The sequence below is a fragment of the Aquarana catesbeiana genome, linkage group LG01 (genome assembly GCF_042186555.1).
Source record: "Aquarana catesbeiana isolate 2022-GZ linkage group LG01, ASM4218655v1, whole genome shotgun sequence".
NCBI classification, from domain to species: Eukaryota; Metazoa; Chordata; class Amphibia; order Anura; family Ranidae; genus Aquarana; species Aquarana catesbeiana.
Window position 1 is genome coordinate 45,656,672 of NC_133324.1, and position 18,718 is coordinate 45,675,389.

Below are 18,718 nucleotides of genomic sequence, written 5' to 3' on the forward strand. Positions count from 1 at the left end.
TCTTGTTCTAATTCTTGCTTTATTATCTGCAGCCTCTTAATTCTTCTAGTGAAGCCCCAGCCTGTATTTTTTTCTCTCTAGTTTCGGTCAATTCTCCCTCATTAAAATGTCCAGTTGCTGGCCAGTCTCCTAATTCTTCTAGAAGAAAACCCTGCCTGTATTGTTTACTGCACAGATCCATCTTACTCCAAATCTATACTTTAGGAGCTGACCATCACTGCTCAGTGCTATACAGTCCATATAGATTCTGGAAGTCTAATGGTTGACTTCTCATTCATACCAGGCTTCTTTTCCTCAGACATTGCGGTGTGGCACAAGGCAAGCAGCCGGAAGAACTCGTGAGTTGCCCGGTCCCCAATCTTCACTGACTCCACCAATCGATGATCATGAAACACAAACTTGGGGTCAGCCAGAGAGTTGAAGGAAAAATCCACCTTTTCTGTGTACTGTAAAAAAGGAAACATTGTATGAATATCAATCTGTTTCCTTTATGTGACTGTCACAGTTCATTTTACAGAGGATTAGATATAGTTTAAAGCTAAGGTTTAATTTGCTTATTTGAATTTAGATTTTTAAAATTTTTTTTTCTGACATGTTGGTGTTCTATCTTTCACTTGGATGTTAAAAGTTGCACTGAGTGAATACTGCTGGATAAAACAAAAACGGTGTCTGTCTTCATTTCAGGCTGCATAGCAACAAAATGTGATTATTTGATTCTTTTCCATTCACTGTATCTTATTGCCTGAATTCTGATTGTAAAGATTATATAATGGAAAGCTTACCTCATTAATCTCCAGTCTATTCCCAGCATAGTCAAACACGTCCCCTGCAGAGAGAAGTACAGAGCCAATGAGAAATTCTTGCAGCGCACCATTTAATACGTCTTTTATCAAATTGCTCTATATTAAGGAGAAATGATGGTGAGGTGAAGGGTGGGGGGTGAGTGACGCCATCACTTGGCTTTGGAATGACTGCAGCCCCCAGCAGCGGGAAGTACCAGTTCAGTTCTCATAGGAAATTCCCAAAAGATACAATAAGTGGTCAATGTATATAACATTCATAAGGGCACCACTGACGTTTGCCATATTATCTCCTCCTTATAGATATCTCCTACAAGTGTCAGCTCCATCTAGTGGCAATAATGTGATATTTTTTTGGATTGAGGTATTTCAGGAAAAAGACCTCATTATGGCCACTTGATGGCGATGAGGGGGATAATTATATTACAAGCAATACGGTAAACATTTGTCATGCTCATGTGAATGGCTATAAAATCTGCACAGCTAATATTTTATACATAGACCCCTAAGCAACACATAATTCACCTTGCCAGTAACCAGGCAAACCAACAAACTGAAAATTTTCTGATTCCCCCTGAATATATATAAGTAATTGCTATCTGTTAATTGTATTGTACAATGGGAAAAGGAACACCCCATCAAATGGTTTATTTTGTAAATGGGAACCCCTCATAATGGGCACAGTAGGTGTACAGACTCAGCAACTCAGCACAGGTATGGTGGGAGCTCCTCATAATGGGCACAGCAGGTGTACAGACCCGGGAACTCTGCACGGGGATGGTAGGAACCCCTCATAATGGGCACAACAGGTGTACAGACCAGAGAAATCAGCAGAGGGATGGTGAGAACCCCTCACAATGGGCACAGCAGGTGTACAGACCCGAGAACTCAGCATCAGGGATGGTGAGAACCCCTCATAATGCCAGATCTCTTCCAAGGAAACTTCTTGAGAAGCGGATCATGAGCTCTGCTTTTTGCGATCCACTGGCCTTGAGGGATTGCCCAAGCCTGGTTTTGGGGGTGGGTTTGCGATTGATTAATTTGGAGAGAATCCCAATGAAGTTTAGGGATCAGGCTTGGCTTGCCTTTCATGGAAAACTATATTTGAAGGGCAACTTGAAGTTTCTTTCCATGAGTGATCGGGGCTGCCCGAGAGTGGAGTGTGGAGGAGTGGTGGAGTCCATGGATCACTTTCTACTTCAGTGCCCTTTTAATATATAGGTGTACAAGAGGGTGGGGAGGGCTCTGAGTATACCCTTCCTCCCCCATATGAGTTATGCAGAGTAGGTGTATGGGGCATTCCAGACTCGTTGGGATTATGACTTGGAAAAACTTTTTTTAGTTAGTCTAGTAGTCCGTTATTTCACGTAGAGTGCACGGTGTCAGGTATCCTTACGGAGTAAAATCCTCCCTGTCGAAATGATGATGCAGGACATTCTGGGTGAAGTAGGGAAGATTCAGGGTCTTGAGAAAGACATGTGGCAGTAGGAGGCCTGGATAAGGACGTGGAGGAATATCAGGTGTCATGTACCTGGTGGTGAGCCTGACGTGTAGAGGAAGGCCTCTCGTACAGCCCCAGCTAGTGAGACACCGATAGTGGGACAGCAGACTTAGGAGCGCGGTGAGGTAAGAGTGCCTATGATCAGTCCAGAAGTCTGTGCAAGTAGTAGCCGGGAACCCACGAACTGGAAGCTGAAAACAGCAGGCAACAGGCAAGCGGGATGGTAGAAAGGCTGGCAGACTTGGCAAAAGGCAAGCAGAGGTACACCACAGGAAGCAGGAACTGTAGCAGGCTGAATAGCAAGGAGCAGAGTCAGACGAGCAGGGTTGACAACAGACAGGCAGATCAGACAAAAGCAACAAGCAGAAGTGTAGTCAGGTCACAGGCAAGTTTTGGCAACAGACGGGCAAATCAGACATAAACAGCAGGCAGAAGGGTAGACAGGAACAAGCCGGATTGGTAGCAGAAGTCAGTACACACAGGAATCAGGATTCAGGAAAACGCTGTAGGCCAAGCAGCAATTAGCCAGTACTGAAGCTGCGTTTAAATAGGCCGTCTGGCGCCAGTTCTGATGACAGGCGCACTCACGCGTTTACTGATGCATTCGTGGCTGTTCTGTGTATTCCTTGTTGTCACCTGCGCACAGGTGTGCACCTGAGAAACAGCAGCTGTACTCCACAGACGACTTCCCTGACATCAGGACTCTGTAGCCACTGCCTGTTGAATCTCGGGGGGGGGGGGGGGGGGGGGCTTTTCTTTGTATTCTTGTTTCACTCCCCTAGATTTTCAGATCAAATATATTTTTGATAAAAGGCTACATGCATGGTGACGGTGATGTTCCTTAGTCTGGCTCTCCCGTAGGGCTAATGTTGTGCACAATTTGGTTTGCACCATTTATTATGTTCCTGTTTTTTGTTTTGTATAGTCATATTCAATTATTTTGTAAATATGTTTTATTTATTTATTATGGTTTTATTGTATATAAGTTGTTGTTTTGTAAGATTTTTTCAATAAACAATAATGGACACACCTGGGAACTCAGCACAGGGATGGTGGGAACCACTCTTAATGGACACAACACATGTACAGACCTGGGAACTCAGCACAGGGATGGTGGGAACCCCTCATAATGGGCACATCAGGTGTACAGACCTGGGAACTCAGCACAGGGATGGTGGGAACCACTCTTAATGGACACAGCACATGTACAGACCTGGGAACTCAGCACAGGTCTCTCTTTGACAGTGAGGTTGCTAGTTCCTTAGCTCCTGTGCTTCCAGAGACCAGGGGCTGAAGTTGCTTCTCTGCCCCAGGAGGGATGCTGGATCCTGGGGAGGACCCTGGCAGGGCCCCCTGGATAGGCCTGTGGAAGATACTGGGTCTGGCCCAAGGAGTGATGAGTCCCTGTCTGCCTTTAGACAGAGGATTGTTGGTAAGCTTGAGAAAGAAGAGGAGAAATTATTGATTTTAATGGCTGAATTTAGGAAGAAAAAACAGATTTGTGCCAAACTATACAGCAAGAAGAGACCGGCTCTGAGGCCTGAGTTGAAGGACTTGGAACAAGCTGTGAAGAAGCAGAAAGAATTGGTGAGCTCTCTGAAAGAGAATAGTAGAATATTTAAAGAAAAATATAGAAATGAGGAACGATTCAACCGAATGAGGAGAGGAGCCGCTTCCTGCATGGAAAGTGACCCACTCAGTGAGGATATGCAGGTACAGACAGAGTCAGCAGAGAGTGAGAAAGTGGGCCCGGAGGATGAGCCCAGCTCTTCAACACCTTAGGCATCTGCTGAGCCCTCAATGGCAGAGGCCTCTGTCTCCCTCCCTCTGCAGCAGCAATATGGAACATCTGAGCAGGAGGTTGAAGGTACTGGCATGCTGGAATTCATCTATAAGCTGGAATCCCCTCCGGGTGTGGATTCCCCAGATGAAGATGAGAAGACGAACACTGTTCCTCACCCTGTGAAACAGAGACCTGTAGCGAGAGCAAGATCCACCATGAAGTCTGCAGCAGCTGGGGGGGAAGTCTGATCCCACCATCAGCCATGACATCGCAAAGGTAACAACACAGCAAGCAGGTACAATGTGTGTGCAAGATGGTGATGTGGACTTTATTGATGACAATGAGCTTGCTGAGGGTTGTAGTGCTACAGGCAGTCAGCCCAGACCCATAGACAATGTGCAGTATGAAGTGCAGTCTGAATTACCTGCTGAAAACAAAGCTTCAGATCAAACTGGTGAGAGTAACTGTCAGCTTCTGGGGGAAGAGTCTGCAGTGAGGAGCTCCATGGACAATACAGAGACTTTGCCAGGACCAAACACAGCGGCTGTTCCAGAGAATGGTGGAGGAGATGCTGGGTGCGGTAGTGCTACAACTCTCCAGGAGTCTGCAGTAATTAAGACTGTGATTGATCCCAGGAAAGAAGCTGAGTGTTCAGAGCAGGGGGAGAGGGCGGGTCCTGCCTCTGCTAATCAGAAGAGTGCTATCCCAGCTGATTCAGACTCTCTGCCAGCAGGTTTGAATGTGTCTAAGGACAAGACTGCAAATGATGGTGGTGTAAGAAAAACTTATGCTGGTGTTGCTGCTACAGGATCTGGGAAGGGGCAGCAAGTAGGGAAGGAATATGAAAATGTTTTATCTTCCTCCCTGTTTAAAAGGAGGAATGTTGTTCAATTAAAATGGGAGGGCGGTGGAATCCCCCCACATAGGAGGGCAGTGGTGGATAAGATTTTGCAGATGGGGTTCAGGCCTGCAGATATCTTCGCCCGGATCAGTCCGGCAGGTTCCTATGAATATGATTTGTTCTTTATCCGTCCAGAGTCTTTGGACATATTTTGGGAAAAATATGAACACGTGTGTAGGGGCCTGCTGGACTGGAAAGGGCTCATCCCCAAGCTTATATCACGCCAGCCCCTCATTAAAATGGTGACAGTTCTTGTACGCAATGAGTCCATATCACAAGGGGATTTAACTGTATGGTTGAGGAGCTATGGAGGTGTCCTGAGCCCTCTAAAGAAGATTTTGGACGATCAAGGAATATGGACGGGGGTGGTCTGTGCAGTTAAAATTAAAAGTCATTGATAATGTTGTCCAGCATCAGCCATCCTCAGCTTTCCTGGGGAGGGACAGGCAGATCATCTTCTACCCGGGCCAGCCAAAGCTATGCAATAAGTGTGGTGATAAAGGGCATCTTGCGTCCTCCTGTCCGGTGATGAAGTGCTCTCTGTGTCAGGGTATAGGACGTTTGGCAAAGGACTGTAATATTGTAAGGTGCAACCTGTGCAATGCGGTGTGACATCCTTACAGTCAGTGTCCTGAGGCAATGCATAACAAGCCTGAGCTCATGAGAGAGTTCTTCCGCCTGGACATGGAGGATGCTCAGAGCTCAGCAGCTGGAGTGCCTGTGAGTCCATCTGAGTCTGTGCCAATACCCAATGTTTCTTTGTCTTCCCAGTTGCCCCAGTCTGTGCTAATACCCAGAGTGTCTGTGTCTTCCCAGTCTGTGCATTTACCTAGTGTGCCAGTGTCTTCCCAGTCTGTAGGTAAGGTTTCAGTTACCAAGAATGTGTCCAATCCTTCTGTGTCTTCTAAAATTGCAGAGGCAGCAAGAGGTGCTGAGGCAGGTGCATCACGTGCAGTGTCAGTCCCCCTCCCCCGACGCTGCAGGGCTTCTATTGAGGATCGTGGGGTGCAGAGGAGTGGGGAAAATGGTGAAGAGGCTGGCCTGGTGGTAGATAAGGGAAGGGAGAGTGGGGGGGGGGGTGAAGGGGAGGATAGGTGTGGGGAGGCTGTTGACTCTGGTTTGTGCAAGGATGCAATGGAGTGGTTGGAGGATAAAAGGAGGAGGGGCAAAAGAAAGAAAAAAAAGAGGTACAGTTACCTTAAGTCCTAAGGTTTTGCCTTTGGAAAATAAGTTTAAGGTCCTGTCAGATGATGATGATGAATGGGACTCGTTGGGTTCAGCATCCTCTATGGATGATGAGTGCCAGGGTGCAATGAGGTCCGCTGGTTCTCCAGGGAGAGGGAGTAGTCAGGCTAAGAAACGGCTGCCTCAACTACCCTTATGGCAGTTCCCACTCCGTTTTTATAAAAGGCTACATGCATGGTGATGGTGATGTTCCTTAGTCTGGCTCTCCCGTAGGGATTATGTTGTGCGCAATTTGGTTTGCACCATTTATTATGTTCTTGTTTTTTTTGTTTTGTATAATCATATTCAATTATTTTGTAAATATGTTTTATTTATTTTTTATGGTTTTATTGTATATAAGTTGTTGTTTTTAAGATTTTCAGTAAACAAAATTAACCCCTCATAATGGACACAGCAGGTGTACAGACCTGGAAACTCAACACAGGGATGGTGGGAATCCTCATAATGGGCACAGGAGGTGTACAGACCTGGGAAATCAGCACAGAGATGGTGGGAGCCCCTCATAATGGACACAGGAGGTGTACAGACCCGGGAACTCAGAGATCTGCCCAACAGAACCTCTGAGAGTTAGAAGACACAGTTTGGTGGCATCCACCAAACACTGAAACACAAATTTCAATAAGTCATGCAATCCTCTTGCTATGAGTCATACAGTGTAAATCCAAGTTTGGTAATGAGGCTGAAAAAATATTTCACTCAGATATAAACACTGTTAGTGCAGAGCACCAAGAAAATGATAACTTGCTATTTATTTATAAACATTGATAAAACACTTGAACATTTTTTTCTAGACAGTTAATAAGTTTACCTAAGTGTCAGATTTGATCTAAATCTTCATATAGTCCCATTTAAAGCTGACCTAAACTCCATTATACTTACCTCCCCTGCGAGTACCCTTGTAGGACCTTCCATCTTCCCCTGGTCTTCTTTTGGGTTTGATGTCTTTGGCTATCTTGGTTGGCTGGTTCGGGGATCACGCAACGCCCACGCAGTCTGTCCTGCCACCAAGTCATGCCGAGATTGTACACTGAGCTGAGGTCACACAGTGTATCTCTGCCTTACTACAACATGTCTTTAGGCTTTCTGGCATATTTATACTATATATATAGATAGATAGATAGATAGATAGATAGATAGATAGATAGATAGATAGATAGATAGATAGATAGATAGATAGATAGATAGATAGATAGATAGATAGATAGATAGATAGATAGAAAAAATAATGACAACCATTTGCCACCCACTCACCGTAGGAGTTGCTATTGATGGAACACTTGTTGAAGGTCATAACGTTCTGGGTGAGAGTCCCGGTCTTGTCAGAGAAGATGTACTTGATTTGCCCCAGCTCCTCATTGAGGGTGGTGGTTCGGGCCTCTGCTGGGGTGTCCTTCTTGGGGTAATACATCTTTCGGTCCCAGTTGATGTAGTAGCTGTTCCCCAGCCGAATGATCTCGACACTGTTCGGAAGAAGATAATGACATCCACTGAGAGTTTGGCCAACACAATGACAAATCTGCATGTCAATCTGCATATTTTTGATTGGGGAAGATGCCAGTTGATTACATCTCTTACCAACCATTAGACATGTGCAATTCTTTTTATTACACTTTCAAAATTTGGAAGAAATTTTCCTTATTCGGAGATTCGGATGTATCCGAATTTCCCAATTACAACAGTAACAAATTTCAATGAATCTGAATTTAATTATAATGAAACAAATTATCCGAATTGGAAAATGAATTTAAATTCAAAAATGTATTTGAAAATTAATTTGAGTCTAAAATGGAAACATATTGCAATACAGTAGGGTATAAAAGTGCAATAAGATGAAGATTCCTTTTCTGCTTTATAGAGTAGAATATAATAAAATAAAATAGAATAAGATAGAAAATAAAAGGATAGAATAGAATAGAATACAACACAATAGGTTATAAAATAAAAAAAATAGAATATAAAATAATAGAATAAAACAGAAAAGAATAGAATATAAAAGAATAGAATAAGACCAAATATAAAAAATAGAATAAAAATAGTATAGAATATAAAATAATAGAATAGAATATAAAAGAATTAAATAAAACAAAATAGAAAATAAAATAATGGAAAAGATTAGAATAAACAAATTAGAAATCCAAAATTAAGGAAATATTTCCATTGTGTACATCTCTACTATTTCTCAAAGGCGTTATGCTTCTAAGTACATGAACAAGTTCACACCAAATAACTTTATAATGGATGTGGACAATACAGGACATCATAATAGAGGAGTCCCTGTCAGTAGACAGTCGCCTTCTGAGCTCCATTCAACCCCAGAGCCCCATCTAAGTCTACCTTCAACCATAACAGTTCCAGCACTGGTCTTACCTTACGTAGAGTGAGATGGGCACCACGGTATTCAAGATAATGACATACGACCAGAACATTAGGAACCCTGAGAATGCTGCATTGGTAGTGCCTTCTGGCCATGGGAGATACACCTGAAAGTAATAGCCTTGCTTGGATTCCCAAATCCCATTGCCGATAGCCAAGATGATGCACATGACAGCCAAGAAAACAAAGATCTGCCAAGAAATGGAAAGTCACATTGAAGGATCTTCATTTCTTGAGCCAGGACCCAAACAAGCCCTCCACCAGCAGGTCATCTTTTGTGGATATCTACATGGGTAGCTAAATGCCGAGACACTCATTACTCCACCTGTGTGTATGTATGTGGAGATACCTGCAAAACACGCATTGCTTGGTAAACACCGGGCTAGGCCAGTATTGCGTAGAATTCAGTATAACCACTAATGGCAAATGTGGTCATTCAAAGATGATCAGAACAGATGCCAAAGTATTTTTCAGGTATCTACCGGAGCCTGATTGGAACTATAGAAATGGCTTAGAGACACTACAAAATGTATTCAACATTACTGAACAACTCCAATTGTGATGTGACCAACTACTACCAGCTATTTTTTTATCACTGGATCATAAAGGCACACAAGTTTTGGCACCCTTAGAACCCTCCCCCCCCCCCCCCCCCCCCACCCACACACACACACACACACACACACACACACACACACACACAGCCAGTATCAGCTCTTTTACACTGGACATTTCCTTGTTTCCTTGCCAATGGGTAAATGAGATGACTATTTCTACTGATGAAGGGAAAAAACGTGCGGCCTTAAACTATACTGGGAAAAGCCCTCTATTTGCCTCTGGTGTCTACTCTGCCTGATGGTAAATCCAACTCTGGTAGCAATTGTACATTTTTACACTCCAACAAAATCTTCTATTTTACAGGCTTGATCCCAAAAAAAACAAGAGAAGTGACATAGATGGGATAATAGCTAGTGAATTTACAGAGATCTTTGTAAACCCTTGGAACGAGGCAGCATTGTAAGAAAGAGGATTTGCACCCTAAAGTGGGAAAATTTTATCATCGCTATCCTGGTATCTGATAACAATTCACACGTTTAGTCATGTAAATTGAAGAATTAACATCTCTGCAGACTTTTTGACACCAAGGATGGGATTATGTAACTAGAACGAGGTGGTTCCATAGCTTCCACACCTCCCACCCTGTTCTTGAACAATCAACATCTGCCTTGACATATTCAATGGTGATTGGGTTGGGTTGTCTCCCAACACTCACTGGAACTGAAGAAGTGGCTTGGAGAAGCAACAGAACGTCTTCAACATTTCAGAACAAGTCTAGTTGGATATGACCGACTACTACTAATACCATGACCTGGATATATGAGAACCTTCACAGATATGTACAAGTGAAAAATACCCCTTTGGTTCCTGAACTGCTCTCTATGGGCCCAACCATGTCTCGGTGAAGGCAAAAGTTCCTATTTCCAAGTGTTTTTGCACCCATAACTAAAACAAGGTAGTTCCACAACATTTACACCTTCTATCCTGTTCTCCATGCTGACAATCAGCATCTCCCTTGACACATTCCATGGTGATTGAATTAAGGTGTCAGTGCTACATGTGGGGTTGTCTTCCTGACACTCATTAGAACTGAAGACGTGGGTTGGAGAAGCTATGAAATGTCTTCAACATTACAGAACTCCAGTTGAATGTGACTACTACCAGCCAAACCAAGACATGGACATGTGAGAACCTTCACAGCCATGTACATGAGAAATATGCCTTTGGTTCCTCAAAGTGGTTGTAAACCTCAGACATGAAATATGAACAAAGCATATCCCTCTATAGTGTGTGTGCTTGTCTCAATCCACAGCACTGAGTGTAATTTCTGTCTGCTGCCTCCTTCCTCTGCTATTAGAATAAGTGACATCTGAAGAGCTTTCCTGACACCAAGAGAAAAATGGTAACAGGGGAGGGCACAGCCTGTGATTGACAGCCTCAGCTCTGTTCCCTATGTGCTGTGTGAAATGGGGGGGGGGGGGGACGACCCTTCCCTCCAATCAGCTCTCAGAGCTCTCCTTACTGATGTAACATCAGCTCTTTGCCCCCTGCTTTTCAGAGCCCATGTGATCAGTTATTAAACCAGTCATTTGATGACTTGACAGTTTGGTTGAGAGCAAGACCAGCTGTGGCAGTTATCATTCCCAGCAAGCCGTGAATATAACGGTTCTGGGAAACCATTAAATTGGTGGATTCGGTCCTGCTTTAACTGCTTTCTACGAGCCCAACCCTATCTCGGTGAAGGCAAAAGTTCCTATTGCCAAATGCTTGTGCACCCATGACACCTACCCATAGGACCAAAACATTCATAAGACGGTCGATACTGGTTCTCTTTAGGGTGGTGCGTCCGCTGTTCTGCATCAGCTTGGTGTCTGGCCCTGTGAAATGATAAAAGGATGGAGTACTGGTTACTCACGTTCAGAGAATTGGACCTTTACTCCCAGCTCTAATAGAGGACATAGAACAGACCTGCGAAGATGACCATGCCAAAGCACCACTCTGTGTTCCTGATGGTGCAACCACGTAGCAGGATCTTGCCATTGTCCAGAGAGTATTTCTCCCCCTGATAGGTCAGAGTTCCGGTGAAAGTGTCCAATCGGTTATTGGGAGCCTCGCACGCGATTTCACCTACAGAGATGGAAGAAGAATCCTACAGAATTATCTTGCATTTTAAAGAGAATTCATAAAAGTTTAATAGAAAGCTGAACTCCAGGAGAAGACAGTTTTAAAAGCATTGTTACATCCAGCTAACATAAGTACCTGATCCTGTCCTTGTTTCAGCAGCTTCCTGCCATTCCTAACACAGCAGCCTTGGGAAAGGGAGGGAAACAGTAGAAGCTAATCAGACCAACAAGGAACATGCTGAAAGGAGGAGAGTGTTGCTACTGTTTCATTGTCCAATCAGGAGACTGTCCAGGGGTGCAAGGAAAAGCTATACGCTTCCCCATGTCCATTGGTGGACTGTTCCTACTATCCTCACGTCCAGAGCCGGTCCATGGGTGTAATGATGTCAGGAACAGTCCATTCACAAGACTGCTAGCGTGCAGGGGGGGGGGGGGGCAGAAGCGGTGGATTAGGTAAGTATATCTCCATTTTGCAATCCCCTAGACAAGAAACAGGCAATTAACCCATACAGCCCCACTGAATTGGAAAATAAAAATGTTGCCTGGAGCTCTTCCTTAACTCGAGAGTGGTGCCATCCTCCCACTTGGGCTTTCAGGAGAAGTTATGCAAATATCCAAATGATGGTTGGATGTCAGTTTTAGAAGTGGACGTTCCTTGGCAGACTATTATTACATGCAGACCACTAGGTAACGCCTACAGATGAGGATGAGCCTCCATGATTGGTTCTAAAGCCTCGTACACACGGTACGATTGTTGGCCAACCGAGTGTCTGATTTTTGTCAAAAAGGCGTGTGTCAGGATCTTGTCTTGCATACTAACGGTACACAATTGTCGTGCCACAAACGCGGACGTAGTGACGTACTACGAGGAATTTCAGCTCTTGAGCGCCACCCTTTGGGCCTCTTCTGCTAATTTCGTGTTTTGTGAGCATTGATTCCGAGCATGCGTGTTTGTACTTTTGACTTTTGTGTACTGACCATACGAAATCTGACGTCAAACCCTTGTCCGCTGAAAAGATTTACTAGCCTGTCCTTCAAAATTTGTTGCCCGAAAGTTGGACAACAATTGTCAAAAGGAGCGTACTAATGGTAAGATTTTAATACAACAGTCTGTCAACAGACAATCCCCTGCCAACAATCGTACCGTGTGTACGAGGCTTAAGACTTTATATTGCTTATCTAATTTTGGTTCAATACAGGGTGCACCCCAGAGCACTATGGGTTACCTAAGCAAAAAGTGAACCAGGAGCGGTTTGCCTTCACACACTCTGTCTTTAGCTGTAATTTCATATAGAGCCAACTGTACATAGAAGAAAAAGGGAGGGAGGGGGTGGAGCCACGGCTCTGACTCATTCAGTAATGTGCATACAGTACATTCCAGATTGAGCTGTTGAGCTCTGTAAACAAGTTTCTTTTCCAGTAAAGCCATGGTTGGATTTCCGTTTGAACATTCGTACAGAAATTCTGAAAAATTGTTCATCAGAACGTTCTGTCTTGTCATCAGAAAGTCAACTAACTTAGTTTGAAAAACTGTAAAAATGTAATCTGGGCCTGGTACATGAATGGAATCCCAAATGTGTTAAACAGGTTTAATATGTGATTGTTCTGAAAGGAAAACCACATTCACAGTTAGAATTTCTCGTTCTTCTAATGTTCTTGTCACTACAGTCAAAAAGAAGGTCAATTTGACCCCCTAACCATTAATAAATTGAACAAAAATGTTCATACAAAATTCTACTGGTGAAGGTCCAGTTTAGGGAAGTTTAAAGAGATTTTGGTTGCTTTGCCCTTTCAATCCCCATTCACTGATACTCATCTCCCTCACCACCCCAATCTTCTGCCAAAGCCATACCCTGAGTAAGCATTGTGTAGGATAGTGCTGGACCTTTCACAATATTAACTTTTTCCTCTTCATATGTTCAGGGCTGGGGGACAAGCATGTCAGGTCCAAGCACCACATCCTGGGAGGAAGTCACATGCTTCTCCATGCCCAGAAGAAATGGCTATTTACAGTGGGCTTTAATAGGGCAATAGATCGAAGAAGGAACAGGGTGAAGGTGAATATCAACAGACGGAGAGTTGCACTTACAAGAGACCCTGTCTGTTCTGAATGGGCAATATGACAGGTGCTCTTTAAGACTAGCCGGCTAAATTTTAAAGCCAGTCTAGAGTGCCACCTTTTGGCTTAAAAAAAGTCTGAAACATTCATTAGCGTCATAAATGATGTGTACCAAGCATACCATCAAATTGTGACAACTGGTTCAGGTCCTCCCCCATGTCTGCTGATATGGTCAGTGCCTGCTTCACCTTGAGGTTGGTTTCCCTGAAAGAAAAGTGCATGAAGTGAGAAGCTTTTCCATGAATGTGAGAGACTGGGGTCCTAAATCATCAAGCTGTTACCACAATTAAAATATATGTTCTTTTTTTTTCTGAACTCATAGTGCAGTGTGCAAAAAAAGTGTACTTAGGGTGCGTCATATGGTTCCCTTACTTCCTTGACCCCCTGGAGTGCACACTCGGGTCCACCTAGCCAAAAGGTCAGGAGGACACCGCTTCTGATGATCAGCCAAAACAGATCAACGAGTACTGGGTTCTCCCAAAGAGAGACCCCCCCCCCCCAAGGCAGGGTAGGAAAGAACCCAAGGATCACATCTCCTCCCCCCTAGATTTTGGGGTAGGCCCGAAGACCTACATCCTACAATCCTGAGTGCATATAGATGCAATTGACAAACTTGATGAAGAATAAATAAATAAATAAAAATGGCTAAGCCTTGAGGCCTGGTATGTTAATGCAAACCTTCTTTGGGGGATTTTTTTGGGGGGATTTTTTTTGGGGGGACACAATAGAAAAAGGTTAGACTCCCTTTTGGGTGTGTGTTACTGTCTGTATCCCCCCTTGAGGAGATTCACCCTTCTGGTGACCATTGTATCATGAAGAGAAAGTGATGGGAGATGTTATTCTGGTGACCACTGTCTATGATGGGAATACCCTTGAGATTTCCTTCTACTTTCTGTTGTGGTTCCAAGACTCAGCAGGACACAGACAGTAAAATTGAACCTGATAGGGGTTTGAAACTTTTGCTACTCCGTAAAAAAAAAAAATCTCTCTTTTGAAAATTCTAGCTCCCTGGCTGGTATGCGTACCCCAAAGAGACTGGAACCCCAGTGACATTCTTGACCAAATATGGTTGTGTCCTTGTTTGATCAATGACACCACCTGAGGGAGATCCCACCCCTTTGTTTGATGTGTGATTTTATTTACTATTTACATTTTTTGGGAAATAAGTACAGGAACTATGTACCACTTACTCTTTCACAAAGGAAGGATCTAGGGGGCCCCTTATGGTTAAAGGGAGCTTTCAGATTCTGATAAGCCCCCTGTCCGCAGCCCATCTCAACCACTGGGCCAGGCTAGTGGGGAAGAGGCCCTTGTCCTCATCAACATGGGAATAGGGTGTTGCCACTGCCATTGCCAGCAAGGCTTCACGGCCAGATCCCTGCTGAGCATGTGCAAAGTGCTCTGCGCTAGGTTACTGGCCCAGCAGCAGGGGGAGGAGGATGGGGCCAAACTTGTGACATACCTCGCTGTGGCGAGGCCCGACGGAAGTGGGGACAGGGTACCTGTCACAAACAGATAAGTGGAAGTTCTACTTCAAGGTTCCAGGGTTTTACCTTCTTTTCCTCTAAGCCCTTCACCACAGGCCCTTGTCCTCATCAACATGGAAGTGCATGGGAGTGCTTCATCAGGTGAGGCCTCCCTAAGGTTCCAGGGTGTTACCTCCTTCTCCTTTAAGCCCTTTGCCTGCAGACCCTCACAATCACTAGGCCAGGGTTGTGGGGAAGAGTTCCTTGTCCTCATCAACATAGAAATAGAGTGTTTGATCAGGGGGGCCTCCTTAAGGTTCCAGGGTTTTACCTCCTTTTCCTCTAAGCCCTCCACCCACAGAACCCCATAAACCACTAGGCCAGAATTTTGGGGAAGAGGCCCTTGTACTTATCAACATGGGGACAGAGTGCTTCATCAGGGGGGCCTGCTTAAGGTTCCAGGGTTTTACCTCCTTTTCCTCTAAGCCCTCCACCCGCAGAACCCCATAAACCACTGGGCCAGAATTTTGGGGAAGAGGCCCTTGTCCTTATCAACATGGGGACAGAGTGCTTCATCAGGGGGGCCTGCTTAAGGTTCCAGGGTTTTACCTCCTTTTCCTCTGAGCCCTCCACCCGCAGAACCCCATAAACCACTGGGCCAGAATTTTGGGGAAGAGGCCCTTGTCCTTATCAACATGGGGACAGAGTGCTTCATCAAGGGGGCCTCCCTAAGGTTCCAGGGTCTTACCTCCTTTTCCACTAAGCCCTCCGACCGCAGACCCTCACATCCACAGGGCCAGGGTTATGGGGAAAAGGCCCTTGCCCTCATCAAAGTGGGAAAAGATTGCCTTATCAGGGGGGCCTCCTTAAGGTTCCAGGGTTTTACCTCCTCTCGCCCTCAGATTCCCACAACCACAGAGACAGGGTTGTGGGGAAGAGGCCCTTGTTCTCATTAACATGCGGACAGAGTGCTTCGTCGGGGGGGGGGGGGTCCTTTCTCAATGTTCAGGTCATGTGGTCTGGCATGGTTCAGGAAGAGGCATTTGCTTGTTCCCACCCTTCCTGGTCAGCCAGATAGCCAGTAGGCTGCATTCTTGAAAAAGGTTCTAGTGTGGATTTTAGGGGGGAGGGGGGTTTTCTATGGCGCTGTTCCCTGTCCCTGTCTAATGTTGGTGCTGCACTGAGGGGGATATGACATAATACACAGGGAGCAGAGACCACTTGTTGAGGTGGATGAGGTTGTAGGAGAGCTCGGCACTTACCCATCAAGCTCAGCGGTCTCAATGTACACCAGGCTGTTGGGTTCGCTGCTGGACAGTAACAGCAGATCTGCCTGAAAACAAGAGAGCATTGAGATGCTGTACAGCATGCTGGCATCACAACCGACTTTTATAAAAGAAATTGCTCTAAGGCCCATCGCCACATGATATTATAATTATATTTAAAAGAAAATAGTCAAAAAAGACATAAAGGAAAGATATTCTAAAAAGGGAGCATGCTAGAATTTAGAATGAATAAGGGTTTTCATATCCTGTATCAATAAAAGTATTGTTTGGTCATTTTAGTATCATGTGATTACTATCTATTGATATTAGGATGGTCATGTGATATAAAGTCATTGTTGTGTACAGTGTGAAGTTTAAGGGTTGTATTTATAAAAAAAAAGTGTACATAGCAATTGGCCAAGTGAAAGTGCATGTACATTCGTTCTGTGCAAATGGGGTAAAAATCAAATGTTATTGGGCTATTCCCTGTGCTGGTTGATTCTTTTTCATTGATTTAAAACAGAAAATGTCCTATCTGGCCACTAGATGGCGCTACGTATTGGGAAATTCCTAAGAGACTTAGCGCCATCTAGTGGAAACATTTGATATTTTCCATTTTAAATCAATAAAAAACATTCAACCAGTAACTTTTTTTTCCATTCACATAGAACAAATGTATGTGCACTTTCACTAGATGAATTGCTATGTGGAACTTTTTTTTTTTTATAAATAAACCCCTAAGTGATACTCTGAATCTGAATTCTGGCCAAACAGCTAAATACACAGATAATATACATATAAATGAGCTTTTTTTTATCTGCCAAAAGATTTAGATTTCTGTCCATTCAAGTCAGATATTTACACAGCTCTGCCACACAGTACAGCCTTGTTCGGCAATACCTGATTTTTCTCTCCTGCAATTCAGTAACATTTAAGGAGTTTTATCCTTTCCCCAGCCTGTGATTGGACAGTGAGAAGCAGGAGAAGCAGCAGACTGATCTCTCTTTCTCATCTTTCTGTCACTTGGATCTCTCCTCCTATCAGCATGCTCTTGCTAAAAATGGAAGGTCCACTACCCCTCACCAAAAACAAAAAAATTAACAGTAAACAATGCTTTAAAAAGGATCTAACAAAAAATACATTAGGAAGCCTTAATCCCGCGGGATGCATTGATGACGTTACTGTGCCTTACCGCTGCCTCAGCCCATTGCAGGAATTAATTCAGGGACTGCAAAAGGGTAGCAAATAAAGAGTATCACTCAGGGGTATAGTCGTGAAAAAAATTAGCAGAGCTATTCTTCCTGTGAAACTGCAAGTACATTTGTTCTATTTAAATTTGGGCAAAAAAGCAAAGGTTACTAGGCTGTTTTCTCTCCAGGTCGAATCTTTTTCATTTGTAGAATCGTGCAAATTAGGAAAATACTGCATGTTGGCATCTAGATGGAGCTGGTGATCATAGGAAGTATATATTTATCTGCTATGGTTGTTATCGCCATCTAGTGGCCGTAATGCAGTATTTTCCTCATCCACGCTATTCTGTATGAATGTAAAACATTTAGCTTGGAGAGAAAATAGCCCCATTCGCACAGAACGCATGTACATGCAGTTTCACAGGAAGAATAGCTCTGCTGATTTTTTTTAAACTCTCTTATTGATAAATGGCCAACAACACTCTGCCACTACTGAGATCATTGTCATTCCAATGTAGCCGTCAGAATGGTCCCATGGCAGGGTACAGACAAGCAACTCACCGTCACAAAGTTGTTGTTCTCTAATTTGATGATGTCGCCCACCTGGACGTTCATCCATTTCTCGTTGCTGAACCTGTTGGAGGAACAGAAACCCGGGAAGTGAGATTGGAGGGTGCACTAAGTAACATCTGATAGAAGACAATAAGGACTGGTACAAGGACTCTCAGGTTGAGTCTTTTATAGGGGTTGAATCCAGCTAAGCCTTGTGGTTGCCATCAGAAAAGGTGAGGGCAAATTTTATGTTAGAGCCCATTCACACCATTCCTGTTGCCTTGCATTACGTGCGCTAGTGTTCCGTTCAGGACAATTGCAAGACCTCTCCTCCAGCTACCGGTGGGAGTCATGGTACAACTTATCCTCTACATCCATGGTTTTGGTAAATTCTTCCAAAACCTTCCCTGTCCCAACAGTAAAGTTGATACACAACAAAAGTATTTTGATGCAAAAAACATATGCTAATGGTAGAAGGCTCTGCATGGGGCTGAATGTGGGGGGGGGGGTGGCAGTTTTAGAGGGGGTTAGGGGGATTCTGCAGTGTGGACCTGTAGGGGGTGTGGTTTCTGGAGGGAACTGGGGGAGCTCTGTGGGAGTTTATGGGGCACTATGGGACACTGTTGAAGTTTAGGGACACTATGAAGGGATGGAGGCTCTGTGGCAAGTTGGGTCGAGGGGCACTTTAGGAGGTTGGGGCGCACTGTTGGATACCGTTAGAGGTTGGGGGCACTATGAAGGTCTAAAAGCTCTGCAGAAGTCTGGGAGCACTGTGGGAGGTTAGGAGAGCACTGATGGACACTATTGGAGGTTGGGGACACTATGGAGGCCTGGAGGCTCTG

The 18,718-nt window shown here is 44.3% G+C and overlaps 1 protein-coding gene across 2 annotated transcripts in view; it reads right to left on the reverse strand.

Moving 5' to 3' along the window:
• The window catches only part of LOC141130859 (phospholipid-transporting ATPase ID-like), a 188,732-nt gene that overhangs the window by 23,809 nt on the left and 146,205 nt on the right, over window positions 1-18,718 (reverse strand). For both annotated transcript variants that reach the window (XM_073618169.1, XM_073618168.1), the window contains exons 7-15: window positions 17,886-17,958; window positions 16,132-16,202; window positions 13,525-13,607; window positions 11,130-11,288; window positions 10,950-11,038; window positions 8,598-8,794; window positions 7,482-7,690; window positions 783-826; window positions 281-446 (exon numbers count right to left, since the gene is read on the reverse strand). In XM_073618169.1, the coding sequence (XP_073474270.1) occupies window positions 281-446; window positions 783-826; window positions 7,482-7,690; window positions 8,598-8,794; window positions 10,950-11,038; window positions 11,130-11,288; window positions 13,525-13,607; window positions 16,132-16,202; window positions 17,886-17,958 (1,091 nt within the window). The remainder of the gene's footprint in view (window positions 1-280; window positions 447-782; window positions 827-7,481; window positions 7,691-8,597; window positions 8,795-10,949; window positions 11,039-11,129; window positions 11,289-13,524; window positions 13,608-16,131; window positions 16,203-17,885; window positions 17,959-18,718) is intronic.